The following is an 18,773-nucleotide window of genomic DNA, read 5'->3' as shown; positions in this document are numbered from 1 at the left end:
GTGATACTTCATATGGAAGTTGCTATACTATATACAAATAAAATATATACAGGGTCAAACTCATCCTTCAAATACGCATGTGCAATGCCATTTACTTCATTGGGGCTTGTGGGACCATCTCTGAGGGCAGAGTGTATTGAACAGTTTAAAAATATGAGCTGCCAAGTAGTCGTCCAAGCTCCTTAGATTGTGGTGCCCATGAGTGCCATGGCACCCGCCAGGGCATCTAAGTGCACCCGCATACTGACCAGCAAACGAGCATCCGCCAAAATGCTGCCGACAAGCAGCATCATCCAGAGGCTTTGCCACTGAAATTCCACCAATTTGGCGATGCCTCTGGATGACGCAACTTGTCGGCAGTGACGCCTACTCACACTGCCACTTGTCGACGGCATTTCGGTGGCGACGTCTATTGGCGTTGCCACTTGTCGGCAGCATTTCGGCGGATGCTCATCTGCCGCCACAGTCCTCCCTGGCTCATCGTCTGGTGCCTGCCAGATGAAAAAGGTTGGGGACCACTCCCTTAGTCTATGTTGACACTGTGTTTTACAACTCATGCAGTGAGTCTCAGAGCCTGGGTCTATGGATCGGAATGTTAAAAACAGCTGTACAGATGTTTGCGCTCGGGCTCTGAAACCAGTCCCCTTCCCCAGGCTTCAGAACCTGAGCCTGAATGTCTACACATCTGTTTTTAGTTCCAGCCCAAGTCTGTGGACCCAGTCTCTGAGACTTGCTGCTGCATGTTTTAAAATGCAGTATGGACGTATCCTTAGTGCGCCAAGCTACACAGTATGCCAAACTTCATAACATACCAACAGCATAAATGTACACTTGGCATTTTGAAGAGATCATGACCTGAACAAGCTTTGGGGCTTTTTTGTAGAAAGTTAGACATTTGAAATACATTCTTTTCTTTGTTTCTAAGTAAGTTTTGATCTGAGATTTTTGAGTAAGGTTAACCTGGCAGACAACAACAGAGAAAATCTATTAGCAGCTGGTGGACTTGCTTTTGAAAAGTCATGCACGTGTAATCTGTTTTTTTAAACTTGCATCAGAACAGAAGAAGATGATAGCTCATTAAGTGGTTCTACCTGTGCTTGTCCACCTGAGTGCAGTGGCGGATGCGGAGAAGTCTGGTGATGTGCCGTGTGTGTGTGAAGGTGCGAGTGGGAGTGATGGTGTGGATGGTTCTGCTGGTGATGGGGTTGAGGATGAGGGTGGTGTGCTGGATGCTGGTGCTGATGCGGGTATGGGTGATGAGGTGGCAGTGTCTGGTGCTGATGTGGATGTGAGTGCATATGATGATGTGGTGTCTGGTCCTGTCGGGAGCTCATCATTTCCATCATATGGCCCATGGTGTTCATATTTCCATTTGACATGGCTGCAGGATGATGAGTCAATGCGGCTTTCAACCTCTGAAACAGAAGAAAAAGGGTGGGGGAGGGAGAAAGAGAATTTGAAATCAATAATATGTTTATTAGAGGTTCATTTTTCCAGATTTGTAGAAACTCTTAACACCTGAAAGTGTCTGGTTCTGTAATTTTTGTGATTTTTTTTTCTAGATTTTGCTTCTTGACTAAAGTATACTGCTTTTCATATAACCTTCAATGTCTGTTAGGTTATAATCTAATTTTTTTGGTCATTATCAGTCGAAACCTATAGAACACTAAATATCTGGATCATAATTTAACAGCTACAGATTTTCATATGATTGTGCTAGTATGCTATTGAAGAAAAAGTATTATTTTATTCTTAGTCGGCTCATTAAGTTTAAAGTCTCATGCAGTCTCGTTTTTTTTAAAAAAAAGAACACCTGCTAAAATGATGCCTTGAACAAAGATCCACACTAAATAACCATCCAGTAATACAGACATTTTTTATTGCCTCAAAGAAATAGAATATTGACCCCTTTTTTTAAATTTCAGAGCCCAAGAACACAAGTCACTTTACAATATTTTACCTCATAAGACCAAACCTTTGTCCTCCCACCAAACTAAACAACTATTAGTTAAATGTGGTCTTGCCATTAAGGTCCTTTGTGTCTGAGCTAGAAAGCTCAAATGCTAGCTGTGGTTCATTGTTGCATGCTAATTCCTGCCTCAGTGATGTCCTCATATCTTTTACTGATGCGGGAGTTGATTTTTGCAGTTCTAACTCCGGCAAAACTACAGTTAATGTCAACAGGATTCTTCTAATTCTCCCATCCTAGGGTATCTCGCAATAGCCAAAGGACATTTAATCTGAGTAAGTATTGCAGGAAAAGGTTCTTTTGTTCATTGTAATGATAGCTGAAGGTGGAAGATTTTTCCCCCTCAATTATTGGATGGTACCAATGTATTAGCCATATTGTCATACCAACACAGGCTTCACATTGGATTACCTAAGACCAGCTTCCTATTTGAGTCAGCAAAGTCAGTGCCAAAGTTAGTTGTTTTCCAAATCAAAATGCAGCCCCCCCCCATCCCCGCCGGCTCCCCCGCCAAAAAAAACCTCTGGTTAGCCAGCACTTTTATAAATCATGAATACCTAAGAAATATGCCCACTCTGTATTTGTCAAAACACTCTGAAGCTCAACTACAGTATGGCTTGTTCTAAATGGCATAATTTTCAAAGCCAAAGATGGGGTAGGAGAGACCTAATTTGAGAATAAATGTTTTCTTTTAGCTACAAAAACTGTGGCTATTACTGTGGCGTGACTTCAAGCAGAACACAATATTTTGTTTTCTTTCCATGGTCCCTTCTACCACATCCATTTATCTGCGACAGTAAATCAAGAGAGACAGGGAGAAGCCTGACATGCAGCTGGTTTCAGTCAATACGGGTAATTTCCATTTGGTCTGTGTATTTTACAAGCTCCTTGTTCACATTTCCCTATGGGAAGGTGGGCCAGCTGCCCTGGATCTGGATTCTGGTAAGAAACCAGCTATCTCCCCCATTCCGTCCCAGTGCAGCGTTCTGTTAACTTCACACTTCACACCCCCCCCCCACACCCGAAGGCAATTTATTTTTCATTAATGAGAAGCTGCTGCCAATTAGAAATATTTGGGGAACTATCAACATTTTCCCTTGTCTTCAGCAAGATCAACTGTTTGTGTTGTAGAGCGCTGGAAAAATCCCCAGGAATTTAGTAAACTCTTTGCATTGTGTATGTGTTGGGGAGGGAGGAGAGATTTCAGTTCTGTTGTTCGTTTGGGTCTGGTAATTCCAAACTGCTGTTTTATTGTAGTGTAAAATACAATGTGATGGCACCATATTTACATATTTTCTAGTGCATTTCAAGGCAAAGGGACTCAAACAAAGATATGATCAAGTACCCAATCGTGCTCCCATTCACATCAGCAGAAGTTATGCCACTGACTTTAAAGGGCACTCCTGGTGCTCAGCAATTCCGAAAATTGGACTAAGAAAGAAGACAAGTGAGTACTTGGAACTCTGCCATTTTTTCCTGAGAGTAGGTGGCATCCACATTGCTGAAGATCCCCACACTGTTTCCTTACCTTATATTCCACTTCTAGATGTCTCACCTCAGAGTAACCAGCCACCTAGCCCAAAAGGACTGCAGGACATTTCTTCAATAGCCCCTCATTGCAGATCATTAGTTAACCAGAGGGACTGCTACTGAGCATCACTGAGCAAACCCTGCCCCTAGCAGAAATGGGTAGCAAGAGACTAAGAAGAGGAATTCACAATGAAATTAGGTTTCCTGCATGCCATGCAATTTGTTTGACAACTCTACTTATTTTTTGCCATTTTTTCTCCTGTGTCTCAACATCAATAACTTGATGGTCGAAAAAAATGCCATTTTTTTCCCATCAGGAACTTCCCCTCAACATCTCCAGTGGAAAAAAAATTGGTGTTTTTCAGTGTTTTTAGAAGAAACCAAAAGTGAAAAAACAGATTTTTTTTCCGATCACTAAGTTTTTAAAAAGTGAAAATAATTTCGCATTAGACATTTTCTGTTAAAAATAAAACAAAACCTGAACCAGGGATGGAAAAAAACAATCAGTGAAAATATTTGTTTCCTTCTAAAAGCTATTTTTGTTGAACAGAAATTTAAGTAAATTATTTTGATCATCTCTAAGCTTCAACCACTGCATGAAATAAAGCTGTACTGTCCTATTCATCTTTTGTTTTTTCTAAAGCTCTCATCACAGTAGTACTCCAGGTAAGGACAGTGAGGAAGCAAGAAAGATATGAATATTAATGTTTTTCTAATTCTAATTCAGTTTGTGCTACTGCACTCATATAGATATATCAAGCAGTTGGTCCCTTTTCCCTGCTTGGTACACATGCCTAAATCCCATTAACATCAGTGAAGAAACATGACCAACTGTAGTATCAGCTTAATGTCTGCAATGTCCTTTATCAGAGACTGTAACATGCCCTTGCAAGCAGATGGAGTGTGATCTGAAAGGTATTTCCTAGCTCTAACTATTATGTCCTAGTCCAGGGGTCGGCAACCTACGGCACGCGTGCCACCTTTGGCATGTGAGCTGATTTTGCCTGGCACGCGGCTGCCAGCCAGGGTCCTGGTTGCCGGCCCCGCACAGCGCGCAACCGGCTGAGTGAATGGAACCCTAAGCTGGCAGAGGCTGAGTGGGGCTGGCAGCTGGGAGCCCAGATCAGCAGCAGGTGCGCCCCCTGGCTCTCCCCTCACTGTGCTCGGGTTCTGTGGCTCCTGGGAGTGTGAGCTGATGGGGCACGGGGCCCCGAGCCTGCTGTGGGAGGGAAGGCAGCAGCGGTTCACACTCCCGGGAGCCTCAGAGCCCGAGCGCGGTGAGGGGTGCCGGGGGACACACGGGGACCGCCGTCGGCATGCATCCGCTGCAGGAGCCCCCCTGGGGGGCGCACTGGGCCGCAGCCCAGGTAGGCGCTCCCCCTGGCTCCCCCCCTCACCGCGCTCGGGTTCTGTGGCTTCCGGGAGTGTTAGCCACTGCCGTCGCTGCCCCTCCCGCAGCTCCCCCCCTCCTGCTGCCTCAACACTCCACGTGGAGTTTTACCTTCACATGGATCCAGTGTCTGACTGACATGGGCATGGTAAGGGGAGCTCTGGGGGACAGTCAGGGAGCAGGGGGAGGGTTGGATGGGTTGGGAGTTCTGGGGGTCCTGTCAGGGGCAGGGAGTGGTTGGATGGGGCGTGGGAGTCCCCAGAGGTCTGTCTGGGGGAGGGGTGTGGATAAGGTTTGGGCAGCCAGGGGACAGGTAGGGGGTAGGGTCTTAGGGGGGCAGTAAGGGTGGGGGAATCTCAGGAGGGGGAAGTCAGGGGACAAGGAGCAGGGGGGGTTGGGGGTCCTGACAGGGGCAGTCGGGGTGGGAAGTGGGAGGGAGTGGATGGGGGCAGGGCTAGGATAGGGCTCTTCCCTCTTTTTTGATTGCTGAAATATGGTAACCCTAGGCAAGGGAGGAGCCAGGGGGCATATGGGGGCTGGAGCCTGCATACGTCCACTGAGCCTGCAGGAGCCCCTGGGGGGGGCGCCGGGCTGCAGCCTGAGCAGGAGGGACGGGGGGGGGCTCAGCTGCTCCCCGCTAGCGGTGCTGCCGCCACCTTTTCAGGGCTGCTGCCCCCCTGCACTGCGCTGGCTCCTCCATGGCTGGGGCTCGCTGCTGCCGCAAGCGGGACACTCTGGCTCTCCAGTGCCTCCGGAAGGCGGATCCTCCCTGCCGAGCTGCTGCACTGGCCCAAGCCCGGCAAAGCCAGTGAGTGGACTTGGGGCGGGGGCCACCTGGGTGGGGTGGAGAGGGCTCGCTCGGGGGGGGAGGGGCTGTGCACCCTCCAGGGGAGTTCAGGGTATGGGAACCTGGTCTGGGAAGCAGCTCCTGGGCAGGGCTGGCCCCTGGGCAGGCTGGCCCCTGGGGTCTATAAAGGCTCATTGGGATTTGCCCTTCAATGGACCAATGTGCAGGGGCGGCAGGGGCACAAGGTGGAAGTTTCACCTAGGGCACAAAATATCCTTGCACTGGCCCTGCCCCAGGGGGTGCATGCACCCCAGGTTAAGAACCACTGCACTAAACTGGTAAGATCTGCATCTTAATTTAATTTTCAATGAAGTTAAACATTTAAAAAAACTTATTTACTTTACATACAACAATAGTTTATAGACTTAGAGAGAGAGAGAGAGACCTTCTAAAAATGTTAAAATGTATTACCGGCACGCAAAACCTTAAATTAGAGTGAATAAACGAAGCTTCTAATAAAAAGCTAACTCCGTTGTCCTCCCAAAGTCAAATTTGCTGAACTGAATTAATCTTTAAGAAGAAATGATCAGTTGAAAACAATGAAACCGGCAATAAAACAAACTGCAGAGTACACAAAAGACGTACCATCCGAAGTAACCACCTTAAAACTTCTGAGATCTGGTCCTGAACCTATGGTGGGCTGTGTAGCTTCATCTCTGACTGCCACCCATATAAGTTGATGACATCATCTCACAAGATCAGATCTTCAGACACTGACCATTATAATTTTGTTATTTCTGGAAGTGTCACACTTGGAAGTTGTACAATGGTAGTGGCTGACAATAGTACAATGGCGTTCATCACAAAAGTACCATTCATTGGTGATAGCATTGCTGAAGGGATGTCCATTGTTTTGGGAGTGCCTAAGTGTAGGTTGGACCACAATGGAAGTCCCAGCATAAACAACAGTAATAACACCTACCTTCTATTTAGTGATTTTCATCTGTAAATCTCAAAACATTTTACAAAGGAGGTAAGCATCATTATTCCTGTGCATAGAATATTTTTGACTTCTAATTATTTAGAAAAATAAGTTCCCTGTTAATTTGTTCTATATCCATTTTGATGAATAAATACCCTATAACAGGGACAGAAATGTGTTGGAGAAACACACTTGAAACATACCTCTGTGTTTCTGGATTATTAAACGGACGAAGTGATATTTGTGAAATGATACAGTTGACATTTATTTGCACAGAACTCAGGAAATTCAAAGTTAAGGTTCCCACAATATTTGTAATTCAGCCTACGTGTGTCCATTATTATTTCCATTTTTATCCAGTATTTGATTATTCATTATTCTAAGGAAAGGAAGGAGTGAGAGCCACAGAATAAAGACAATGGACTTAAAAAAAAGTAGACTTTAATAAATTCAGAGAATTGTTAGACAGAGTTCCAGGGGACGAAAATCTAAGGGAAAAAGGTGTTCAGGAGCAATGGCAGTTTCAAAGCAACTATATTAAAGACACAACAGCAAACTATCCTGATGTGCAGGAAAGATAGAAAGAATAGTAAGAGGTCAATATGGCTCCATCAGGAGCTCTTTAACAAAGTAAAAATCAAAAAGGAATTTTACATAAAGTGGAAATGTGAATGAATTACTAAGGAGTACAGAAGAATGCTAAGGAGTACAGAAGACTAGCACAAGTATGTAGGGACAAAATCAGAAAGGTTAAGGTACAAGATTAGTTATACTAGCAATGGACATGGAAGACAAGAAGAAGAGGTTCTTTAGTACACTGGGGCAAGAGAAAGACAAAGAAAAGTACAGGTCTTCTACCTAATAACAGATGACATCAAGAAAGGTGAGGTATTTATTACCTATTTTGTTTCAGTCTTCCCTAAAAAGGTAATTGTGACCAGATACTTAACATGATTAATATTAATCACAAGGGGGAAGGAACACAGGCCAACATAAGGAAAGAACAGATAAAATAATATTTAGATAAGTTAGATGTATTCAAGTCATCCTAAGGTTCTTAAGAAACTAGCTGACAGAATCTTGGAACTGTTAGCAATTATCTTTGAGACCTCAAGGAGGACAGGTGAGGTCCCAGAGGACTGGAGAAGGGTAAACATAGTACTGATCTTTAAAATGTGGGGGGGGGGAACGGAACTGGGGAATTATAGACCAGTCAGCCTAACTTCGATACCTGGAAAGATACTGAAAAATTATTAAACAAATAATTTGTAAGCCCGTAGAGGACAATAGGGTTACAAAGAATAGCCACCATAGATCTGTCAAGGACAAACCATGCCAAAAATCAATGTAATTTCCTTCTTTGATGGGGTTTGTGGCCTACTGGATAGTAGGGGAAATGATATATCTAGATTTTAGTAATTTCATTGACACAGTCCTCCAAGACATTCTCATAAGCAAACTAGGGAAAAGTGTGTTGATAAAATTATTATAAGGTTTGTGCAAAACTTGTTGAAAAACCATACTCAAAAAGTAATTACCAATAGTTAGCTGCCAAACTGGGGGATGTACCTAGCAGGGCCCCCACGAGAGTTTTTCGGGGCCCCTGGAGTGGGGTCCTTCACTCGCTCTGGGTCTTTGGCAGCAATTCGGTGGCAGGGGGGTCCTTCCGCCCCGGGACCCGTTGCCAAAGTGCCGGGTCTTCGGCAACAATTCGGTGGTGGGGGGCCCTCCGCTGCCGAAGACCCCAGGCCCCCTGAATCCTCTGGGTGGCCCTGGTACCTAATGGAGTCCCACAGGGTCTATCCTGGGTCTGGTACTATTCAATATTTCCATTAATTACTTGGATAATGCAGCGGAGAGTATGCTTATAAAATTTGTGGATGATACCATGCTTGAAAGCATTACTAGCACTCTGGAAGACAGGATTAGAATTCAAAATGACTGTGACAAATTGGAGAACTGATCTGAAATCAACGAGTTGCAATTCAATAAGTGCAAAGTATTACATTTAGGAAGGAAAAAATGCACAATTAAAAAATAGGGAATAACTGCCTAGGCAGTAGTACCTCTGAAAAGGATCCAGAAGTTATAGTGGATCATGAATATGAGTCAACAATGGGATGCAATTAAAAAAAAGGCTAATACTATTTTGGTGTGTACTAACAAGAGTAGTGTATGCAAAACACAGAAGGTAATTGTCCCATTCTACTTGGCACTAGTGAGGACTCAGCTGGAGTATTGTGTCCATTTCTGGGTACTACACTTTAAGAAAGATGTGAGAAAATTGTAAAGAGTACGGGAGGAGGAACAAAAGTGATAAAAGTTTTACAAAACCCAATCTTATCAGGAAAAGTTAAAAAAACTAGGCCTGTTTAGTCTTGAGAAAAGAAGACTAAGTGGGACCCGATAATAGTCTGCAAATATGTTAAGAGCTGTTACGGACGGTGATCAATTGTTCTCCATGTCCAGTGAAGGTTGTTCAAGAAATAATTTGCCTTATATGCAGTATGGGAGAAATAGGTTTGGTATTAGGAACAACTTTCTAACTTTAAGGATAGATAAGAACTGAAATAGGCTTCCCAGGGAGGCTGTGGAATCCCTGTCATTGGGGGTTAAGAATAGGTTAGATAAAACACCTGTCAGGGATGGTCTATATCAGGGGTCGGCAACCTATGACATGCATGCCAAAGGTAGCACATGGCCTGATTTTTGATGGCATATGGGACAGGCTGAGCTGCTTAGCCCGCTGCCGCTCTGGGGTTTCCACCGCCGGCTCCTGCCAGCCGGGCTCCCACCATGGGTCCCACTCAGAGCTCACTGCTGGCCTTGGGGAAGGAACCCCAGGCTGGCACCAGGATGTGAGCCCAGTTGACAGGAGCTGGCAGCCAAAATCCCAGAGCGGCGGTAGGCTGAGCTGCTCAGTCCGCTGCCACCTAGCACCCGCTGCTGGCCTGGGGGAAGGAACCCCAGGCTAGCAGCAGGCTGAGACCTCAGCTGGCAGGAGCCAGTGGTGGAAACCCCAGAGCGGTGGTGGGCTGAGTGGCTCAGCCTGTCCCGCATGCCACCAAAAAGAGCGGTGGCGGGCTGATCTGCTCAGCCCGCCGCCGCTCTGGGGTTCCCGCTGCTGGCCCCTTGCCAGCCGGGGTCCCATTGCTGGTCCCACTCAGCGCCCGCTGCTGGCCTGGGTGAAGGAACCCCAGGCTGGCAGTGGGCTGAGACCCCGGCTGGCAGGAGCCAGCGGCTGAAACCCCAGAGGGGGGCTGGTGGAGATGCTCAGCCCACCCCTGAAACCCCAGAGCTGGGTGGGCTGACTCTCTCAGCCCGATGCCACTCTGGGGTTCCAGCTGCTGGCCCCTTACCAGCCGGGGTCCCCGCCGCAGCCCCACTCACCTTGTTTCCAGCGCAGGCCCCCTGCCAGATAAGGTCTAGGCTTCCAGCCCTGCTCAGCCTTACCAGCCGCCAGTTCCACTCACCTCAGCTGCCAACCTGGGGTTCCAGCCACTGACCTCCTGCCAGCCAGTTATTAACTTATAACTCAGAAGCCTGTGTGCATCTTAAAGTATCTAAATACGTGCCACCAGACATTGGAAAACTCAGCAAGGGCAAGGATCACACTAAACTAATAAGATCTGTATTTTAATTTAATTTTAATAAAGCTTCTGAAACTTTTTGAAAACCTTGTTTACTTTACATATAATAGTAGCTTGGTTATATATTATAAACTTATAGAGAGACCTTCTAAAAAACGTTAAAATGTATTACCGGCATGTGAAGCCTTAAATTAGAGTGTATACATGGAGACTCACCACACCACTGCTGAAAGGTTGCCGATCCCTGGTCTATATATACTTAGTCCTGCCTCAGTGCAGGGGACTTAACTAAATGACCTGCTTAGATCCCTTCCGGTCCTATAATTCTATAATTCTGCTGTTCCCAAAGGAACAGTGTACACACCAGCCTGTGTGATTCAACTCAGGATCAGTGCCTTGCGTAGTCTCATAGCACTTAGATATATTTATAATGAAAACAAGAATAAGTTTATCAAAGATTCAAGTGATAGTGAATAAGAATATTGGAAACAAATGGTTATATGTAAAAAAATCATAACACATTTTCTAGAGACCAAACTTGACTAAAAAATTAAGCTCCTCTCTAAAGAAGTTTATCTCACCTGAAGGTCTCTACAGAGTTTTCAACCAAGGTTGGCTGAGATCCCATTTTCATGAACGTAAACACATTGCCCATTTAATTCCTAGGTGCAAGATAAGAGGGTGTCTTCTTTGCTTTCTACTTATACTCCCTAAAGTTTATTGCCTGTATTCAGAGACAGAATAACCATCTGTGGCCTATTTTTCCTGTGTGCTGCTTTCTTGTTGACTGCTTGTCTCGTTGTTTACTTTGTACATAAATAGGTATCTATTGTGTTAGTTTATAATACTTAATTTACATCCCATCAGAGAGACAGGAGAATAAACATCTTCTCTGACCGAAAACCTGTTTTTTCACCTCTGCTGGTGACTCATACTTTAATACAGACTCTAAGAATATATTTCTAGTATACATACATAACTCCTTACATAGTGTCTGTACATATTTTCACAATGGTATTAATGACCAGTGTGACCTGGCTTTCACTTAAGACCTCACATGACATTCTTTGGTGAACTAAAATGTGCATAACAGAATCAAGATATTCCTGTAACCCTCTTGCCAGCTGGCTTCAGGGGTTCTTGAGTCACAAATCCACTTTAAGAAATGTAAAGTATGAAACATCAGAGATAAACACAGTTTATAATATTTTAACAGAAAAATCTTTCCACACAATAACCACATAGTCAAAGGCAGAAATGTTCTTTTTTTCCATTAGAAAAAAATGAGTGATATACACTGTATATTTGTACCTCAGTTATATTCGCTTTCAAAACAATACAGCAGGGTTAAGCAAAGAATAAATTTTCCAAGCAAGTAACCTTTTTAAATAGAAATCCAAATTTGCATGACCTGATTTGTCAGTATAAATCCAGATCTATCTACAATGGAGGAAACATGTATCTGCTGACGCATTCTAAACTGAGTCATACTAACACTGTTTAAATGCATCATAGTCCTGTTGATGGTACAACATATTTGTCTGCAGTTTTAAAGGGTTGTGCCCCACTGTACACAGTGGCTAGATAAACCATGTTTGAATCACATTTGCCCGATCTAAACATGTCTTTGCTTAATTCCTGCTCCCCTTCTTTTTCCTCATTCTAGGGAGGGAAGGGGGCTGTCCATTCGGTGAGTCCCTAAGTTATCCTGCTAGCGCTCAGGAAAGCCAGGTGTAAACATGGTTTGTACTATAAGAAGCAGTTTGGCTTCCCTATAGCACATAATGGAAGCTACAGCACACATGCAGGATGTCTGGGGCTTGACCACAGGCCCAAGCGCTCTGGTTGACACATTACCAGGGTCTCTCCTCTTACAAGGAAAGTATTCTGCCTTGCTCTTGTGTTGGTTCACCATGGTTGGAAAGAGCTCTCTTCACACAATTTTCCCAAGTGCACCATGCAACAGAGGGATGAAATAGCTCTAAGTCCTTAAGACCAAATTCTTAGGCAGGCGCACATTGTGTGGACAGGAGGGCAGAAAGAGCCTTCCCCTGTGCAATCAGCATTAAGGGTCAAGTAGAACTGCAGTTCCCTGAACTCTGGGGAGCACAGAGACTGCTCTCTCCCTGAGGGGAATGCAGTGCCCCAATGGAAGTGGGAAGGAAGTGGAGTCATGGCTCCTTTCCCAACCAGGCACTGGCCAGCAGCACCTGCCAAACTCATAAGGGACGGTATAATGCCCCCTCTCTCCCCCCCCGGACTGTAATGGCGCATGCAGATTGCTTCCTGGAGCTTACCATCTCTTCCTGTGGGCTATGCTAGGTGGCACAATGTAGCCCTTAGAAAGGTACTTTGGGGACCCAATTTCCCCACCACCTTGAAAGGGGGAGTGTCATAACTATAAAGGGAAGGGAACCACCCTCCTGTGTACAATACTATAAAATCTCTCATGGCCAGAGACACCAAAATCCTTTTACCTGTAAAGGGTTAAGAAGCTCAGGAAACCTGGCTGACACCTGACCCAAAGGACCAATAAGGGGACAAGATACTTTCAAATCTTGGTGGGGGGAAGGCTTTTGTTCGTGCTCTTTGTTTTGTGGGTTGTTCACTCTTGGGCCTAAGAGGGACCAGACATCAATCCAGGCTCTCCAAATCTTTCTGAACCAGTCTCTCATATTTCAAACTTGTAAGTAACAGCCAGACAAGGCGTGCTAGTTTTAATTTTGTTTTCTCGACTTGTAAATGTTCCTTTTTGCTAAGAGGATTTTATCTCTGTTTGCTGTAACTTTGAACCTAAGGCTAGAGGGGGTTTCTCTGGGCTCTATGAATCTGATTACCCTGTAAAGTTATTTTCCATCCTGATTTTACAAAGATGATTTTTTACCTTTCTTTCTTTAATTAAAAGCTTTCTTTTAAAGAACCTGATTGATTTTTCCTTGTTTTAAGATCCAAGAGGATTGGATCTGGACTCACCAGGAACTGGTGGGGGAAAGGAGGGGGCATGGTTAAATTCTCCTTGTTTTAAGATCCAAAGGATTTGGACCAGTGTTCACCAGGGACTTGGTGGAGGAGTCTCTCAAGCCTACCTAGTGAGGGGAAGGTTTTTGGGGGAAAGAGAGTTTTCCAGGCAACTCAGAAATCTGGATGGTGGCAGCGAGACCAGATCCAAGCTGGTAGTTAAGCTTAGAGGTGTTCATGCAGGTCCCCACATCTGTACCCTAAAGTTCAGAGTGAGGAAAGAACCTTGACAGGGTGGAAGGAAGCGTTTATAAAGACCTGTTTTGATGCTCAATGCATCTCCCTGTCTGCTCTCTCAGACTCTCTATTAGCCATCAGTGTTAGTCTTTCTGATACCAGCACTGTGTGATTCACCTGACACATGCACCAGAAAAAGTCACATTCTGACGAAGATAGTGATGCTGTAATCTCACACGTCAGCACTCTCAGTAACTGCACCTAACAGCGGCTCCAGTTTCATGCTGCTTCAGAAAGATAAGGTTTGGAGAGGTTTTAAAAACATTTTTTATTCCAGGCAGCACACAGCAAGGCAAAAGGGATGTGCTGAGCTGGAATAGGCCAAAAAGAACACAGCTGCTCTAACTGATTTTGGGAATCAAACTTTAACAGTGATAAGTTAAATATATAAAATAAACTTACACCAAATTCCAATTGTGTATTTTCATTCTACCTACCTAATATGCCCCCTATAGGTTGAAACAGAGAATTCATTCTTTGGTTCTACTACTACATGCTGTGCCAGTACTGTAACTGTGGCACTTGTAAAATAGCCAGCTTATTCCACCTCAGAGGGGGCTGTGTTTCAGAGGTGGGTGATGTTACCTCCTACTGGATTTATGGAACTTACTTAACCACTCTGCTTCTCTGTTTCCCCACCTGTAAAATGAGGATCACAATGCTTATCTAATTTTTGTAAAGTGCTTTCAACTGTGTGGAAGAAAAGCAGAACAGAAGTGCTAATGTGTAATTAAAGAAGTCTTTGCTCAACAGGGTTTACAACCTAAGGGATAAACTGTGCCATTTGGGCACAGCAGTGCAATGGAGCAGGAGGGAAGAGGAGGTGTGCGAAAGGCACAATTCTCCCCTCAGTTATGTGATGTGCAGGGGGAGTGGACAGTGGACAAGGATGATGCAACCTGTTGTTTAGGTTGCGGCTAGATGGGAACTTATCTGGATCTGAATGTATCTGACTCCAAACTTCCCCACAGTTTAGGAGTATTTGAATTCAGGCTTTTCCTTTTGGCAGCCGTTAGAGTGGGATGTGATGACACCAAGAGGCTTGCAGAACATGAAAAAAGACTGGGGGGGGGGGGGGCGGGGTTAGATGGCTCCATTTGTCTTTATGCCACCTTGTACTGTTCCTTAGAGAAATGGATAGCAAGGCCCTTGTCTTTGCCTGCGTGCTATGTGAATTCATATCAGAGCAGCCTGAAAGCTTTTTGGTGTTAACAGAGAGAAAACTAGAGAAACCAGACACTGCAGTATTAAGCTAGTGAACCACATCACTCACCCCACTTTTTTAACAAGTATCGTGTGTTTAAATTGCAGCAGGCTCAGATCTGAACCCACCCTGCCAGTGGAGCAGACGATCTCACTTTCCCACAACAGAGCATGGAATGTTACCATCCTACTACAGTCTAGAAGCTTAATAACCCATTATCAACATGGCCAAATAAGTTCCCACTCACAACTACTTCTCTTTGGAAGGCTGCCAAAGTACAGAAGACAAGGAGAGGGGAGGGTGAAGCCAAACCAATGCGGGGGCTTGGGTGGGCGGGAGGAAGGGTTAAGGCAGCTAATTTTTCCTTTTTTCCCTGTGGTTAAAGCAGCGACAGATAATTTATCACACATTTTGATGGTGCTCCAGCTGGCAGGAAAAAGAGCTATCTGTTTATTAATTCAATTAGCCTGCTTATTTATCAGTGGAGGGCTAGAAGGTGCAGTCACAGGCCATGCTGTGCCAGTTTCAGCCTGTCTGCAGCTGGACCTACAGGGAAACAGTAAGATGGAACATTCTCACCCCTGCAGCTCTGACTATGTGCATTGATCGCTGTGTTTATCCAGAGCTTTTTGATGTGAGAAAAGGAAAAATTAAAAAAACAAACATCTCCCCCCCCCCAAAAAAAAAAACCAAACCCAAGCCCCATACATTTTTGATGAATGCTCAATATGGGCCTAAAACAGAGGTCTGGCTTTTGTGCCAGCAGGACAATGTTATAAATGTATTCGTTATGTCTGACATTCTGCCCTGAACTAATTTTTTAATTTGTGAAAACCAATGAATACATTGTTAATTTCAAGTTCAATGGTGATATTCTTCCAACAGACCCACTAATATAACCCTGAGGTGATGTTTAGGGTAATGAAGCTCCCTAGTTACCTGCCAGTATTTGAAATCTATAAAAAGCGGACATTTGTGAGGGATAAACAAACAAAAAACAAACAAACGTGTAACTCCACTGAATTCCTTTGAACTAGGCAAGTGTGTCAGAGGGGCAGGATGGCAGTGAGGTGCTGGAGCAGGCTCTCAGGGGACCCCGGTTAAAATTCTGCCATCAGATTGAAGGAAGGTTCGGTAAAGTGTTTTCTTTTTTTCCCACTGGCAGTTATCACCCAAAAGTCCATGCCTTTCTACAAGCAGCTATGCACTATCAAATAGATTCTCCGGTTCCTCACGCCTCTACTCTGTGAGCACGTGCTCCCTAGTATATGGCATTTACTTCCAGATCAAAGGGGAACTGTTTTGGTCAGAATCTCTTTTTAAAATATGACTTCATATGAACTGTACAGTGAGAAAGCAAGAACTATTTTGTTAAAAAATAAGCAGTGTTCTTGCTATGGAAGGATATTTGACATGCATGTCCAGCCCTCAATTAAATGTATTGTTCATGAATATTTGTCCATGCTACTCTTTAGCTGCAGCTAATCCATGGATGTTTCTTAACTATATTATTGGTTCTATAGAATGCACAGAAGGTGCAAAACCCTTTATAATGGCATTTCATTTATCTCAGTTTGTTTTCACAAACTCCAAAATAGAGTGCCTCTTGGAAAGGAGGTTTTAGAGGAAGAAAGAATAGTTTTATTTCATAAATGACAATAAGCCAAAATCCAGCACCCTTACTCCATCCTTAATCAGCTAAAAATCAGCTAAAGTTCAATAAAAGTTTTGTGAGAGCACGGATTAGGAGATTTTTAGTGTCTCTCCTAAATTGCAAATCAAATAAAATGGAAGAACTAACTCAAACTGGTCAGTTATTTTAGCTATTTGTAGCTTTCCCTCCTCCAAGTCCCTGTCCACTCCAAACGTGGAGATTTCTAACACTATTGGTTCAAAGCTTTAGGTTCAGAAATTTTGTGGGAAGAGCCAGTTCTTTGAATGGCCAGAGGTGAGCAGGGCTGTTGCTAGCAACCTGAAATATATAGTATATACATGTGGAAGATCTGATATGATACCCATAATCTCAAGGGTGTGCATACAGACCTCTAACCTAATATAATATTAACAAAGCTGGTCCGGTTATATAAGCCTTTTTAGTTGTGTTTTGATAAAAGGCTTTTATCTTGCTACATTAAATTATAATTGTACAACGTGGCACACGTGGCTTATTCCTCTCTACCAATACAGAGCCCATCACAACATGAAAAAAAATAATCTAGTGACTTCATGTCACTAAATATTACTAATTTCTTTGAGATTTCAACACTGCCATGAACAGTAGTAACTTTTCTCCCTGTAGCTCATATAAAGCATCAAACTTCCTCATCTCCCTCTCACACACATATGTGCACAATGTTCTAATTTAGACGTTAAAAAAACAGGGCGCATTCCCGCAACCCTCACTCCAGCAATTAGTATTTTGACTCACTTGACTGCTCACATGAACATGGGTTTCTCATGGAGTAAGGACTGGTCTATAATCACTTGGGAACTGTACATGTCACTCTGTTCATTCGATTCCCCTTCTTTTCTTGATGTGTTTAAAGTAGGAATCTGTTTTTGGTACAGTTTCTCTAAGCAAACTTTAATATTATGAAACTGTAAAAATCTTACAGGCCCTTCAGAGCCAGAACACCATATCAGGTTAGGATGGCAATGCATTTCCACTGCAGATGAGCTCACTTGATCCTTTAACAAAGGTTCCCAAGAATTGTAACCTGCCCCACCCATCTCCCCCACCCCCTTTGAATTTTCCTTTTTGCTTCTCATGCCTGAGAATTAATTTTATATTTTGAACTGAGATTCTGTTTGACAGATGATTCCACTAATGCTGATAGTTTAAGCCACATATCAACATTTTATAAATTCTTAATTTTCTCAATGCAGCCACATTGAACAGTTTTGTGCAAATGAGACTTATAATTACCCAGATAAATCAGTCCAATGTAGTATTTCTTAGGATCTTTCTCAATATACCCCCTGGAGGATGGGATCCCATCTGCTTCACGGCAGTCAGGCTAATTGAAGGGCACTGACTTTTCCAAATGGATTCATTAATTACCCTAGCTAGATTCTGTGTGGGGTTCTGTATTCAGTGGGTGACACTTCAGCTGTACGATGCCATCTACACATGGTCAGCAATGTTACCCTGGTTCTCAGTTATGATCTAAAACATCTGCAGATGAGCTGGCAGGAATGATTTTGCCTTTGGAGTGCAATGTTACAAAATGAACGTAATTCCATTCCTCCTTTGCCTATTAATTTAATGTGCATTCAGAATCTATAAATACTGTAACTGAGACGGTTTCAATATGTTTTACTCCCTGACATCATAAATATAAATGATGGTCAGAGAGAAAAAAACATTAATTTGAAGGTACTGAATTGCCAAAAAAAAAAGTATTTACTATTGCGTTGAACAAACTAGAAAATCTAATTTGTTCAACAGCATGTGAGAGAAACTATTAAACTTAAATGCAGTGCTGCTCTGCATAATTATAGGAATATGATGATTTTATTTAACGTGATACTGGGACAGATTTTTAATAGGCTCACACCTAATTACATTGTTCAGCCAACAGCCTTCCAGCCAAGGGAGAAAACTAAAGAGCTACTTGATGCAGCCCTAACTTTTTTAAGGAACAGATTTTTATGTTACCTGTCAGATATACACTTTTGTTTTCTTAAAGGACAAATGAGAGCACCCCTGTAATTCCAGAGTCTGACTCTCTGTTGTTATATATATATTTTATGGCTCAATCCTGCAAACTCTCATTACTCTGCAGCAGAATTATGTTACTGCTATGTAGAGATATCTTACAGTATCTGAATGACCATATCTCTAATGTGCTAATTTTATGCTATTTATAAGATTATTTTAAATTTCAATATTTAGTTTGTAAATTCATGCTGTGGTTGGTAACCATGAGGTAGTGATCCTGGGAATTAAAGACACAATCCCTTGTGATGAAATAACAACACTTCACACTTTCATCCAAGGATCTCAAAGCATTGCATAAACCTGAAAATGAGTTGGGCTATAAATGTGAGTGAGGACTGTAAGATC

General features: G+C 43.5%; 1 protein-coding gene across 4 annotated transcripts in view; it reads right to left on the bottom strand.

Moving 5' to 3' along the window:
• Window positions 1-18,773, bottom strand: part of CREB5 (cAMP responsive element binding protein 5) — a 348,182-nt gene that overhangs the window by 14,135 nt on the left and 315,274 nt on the right. For all 4 annotated transcript variants that reach the window (XM_050938658.1, XM_050938659.1, XM_050938660.1 and 1 more), the window contains one exon: window positions 1,092-1,415. In XM_050938658.1, coding sequence (XP_050794615.1) covers window positions 1,092-1,415 — 324 coding nt within the window. The remainder of the gene's footprint in view (window positions 1-1,091; window positions 1,416-18,773) is intronic.

The sequence above is a fragment of the Gopherus flavomarginatus genome, chromosome 2 (assembly GCF_025201925.1).
Source record: "Gopherus flavomarginatus isolate rGopFla2 chromosome 2, rGopFla2.mat.asm, whole genome shotgun sequence".
Classification (NCBI taxonomy): Eukaryota; Metazoa; Chordata; order Testudines; family Testudinidae; genus Gopherus; species Gopherus flavomarginatus.
The sequence above is the reverse complement of the archived record's forward strand: the minus strand, read 5'-3'. Positions and strand labels throughout refer to the sequence as shown.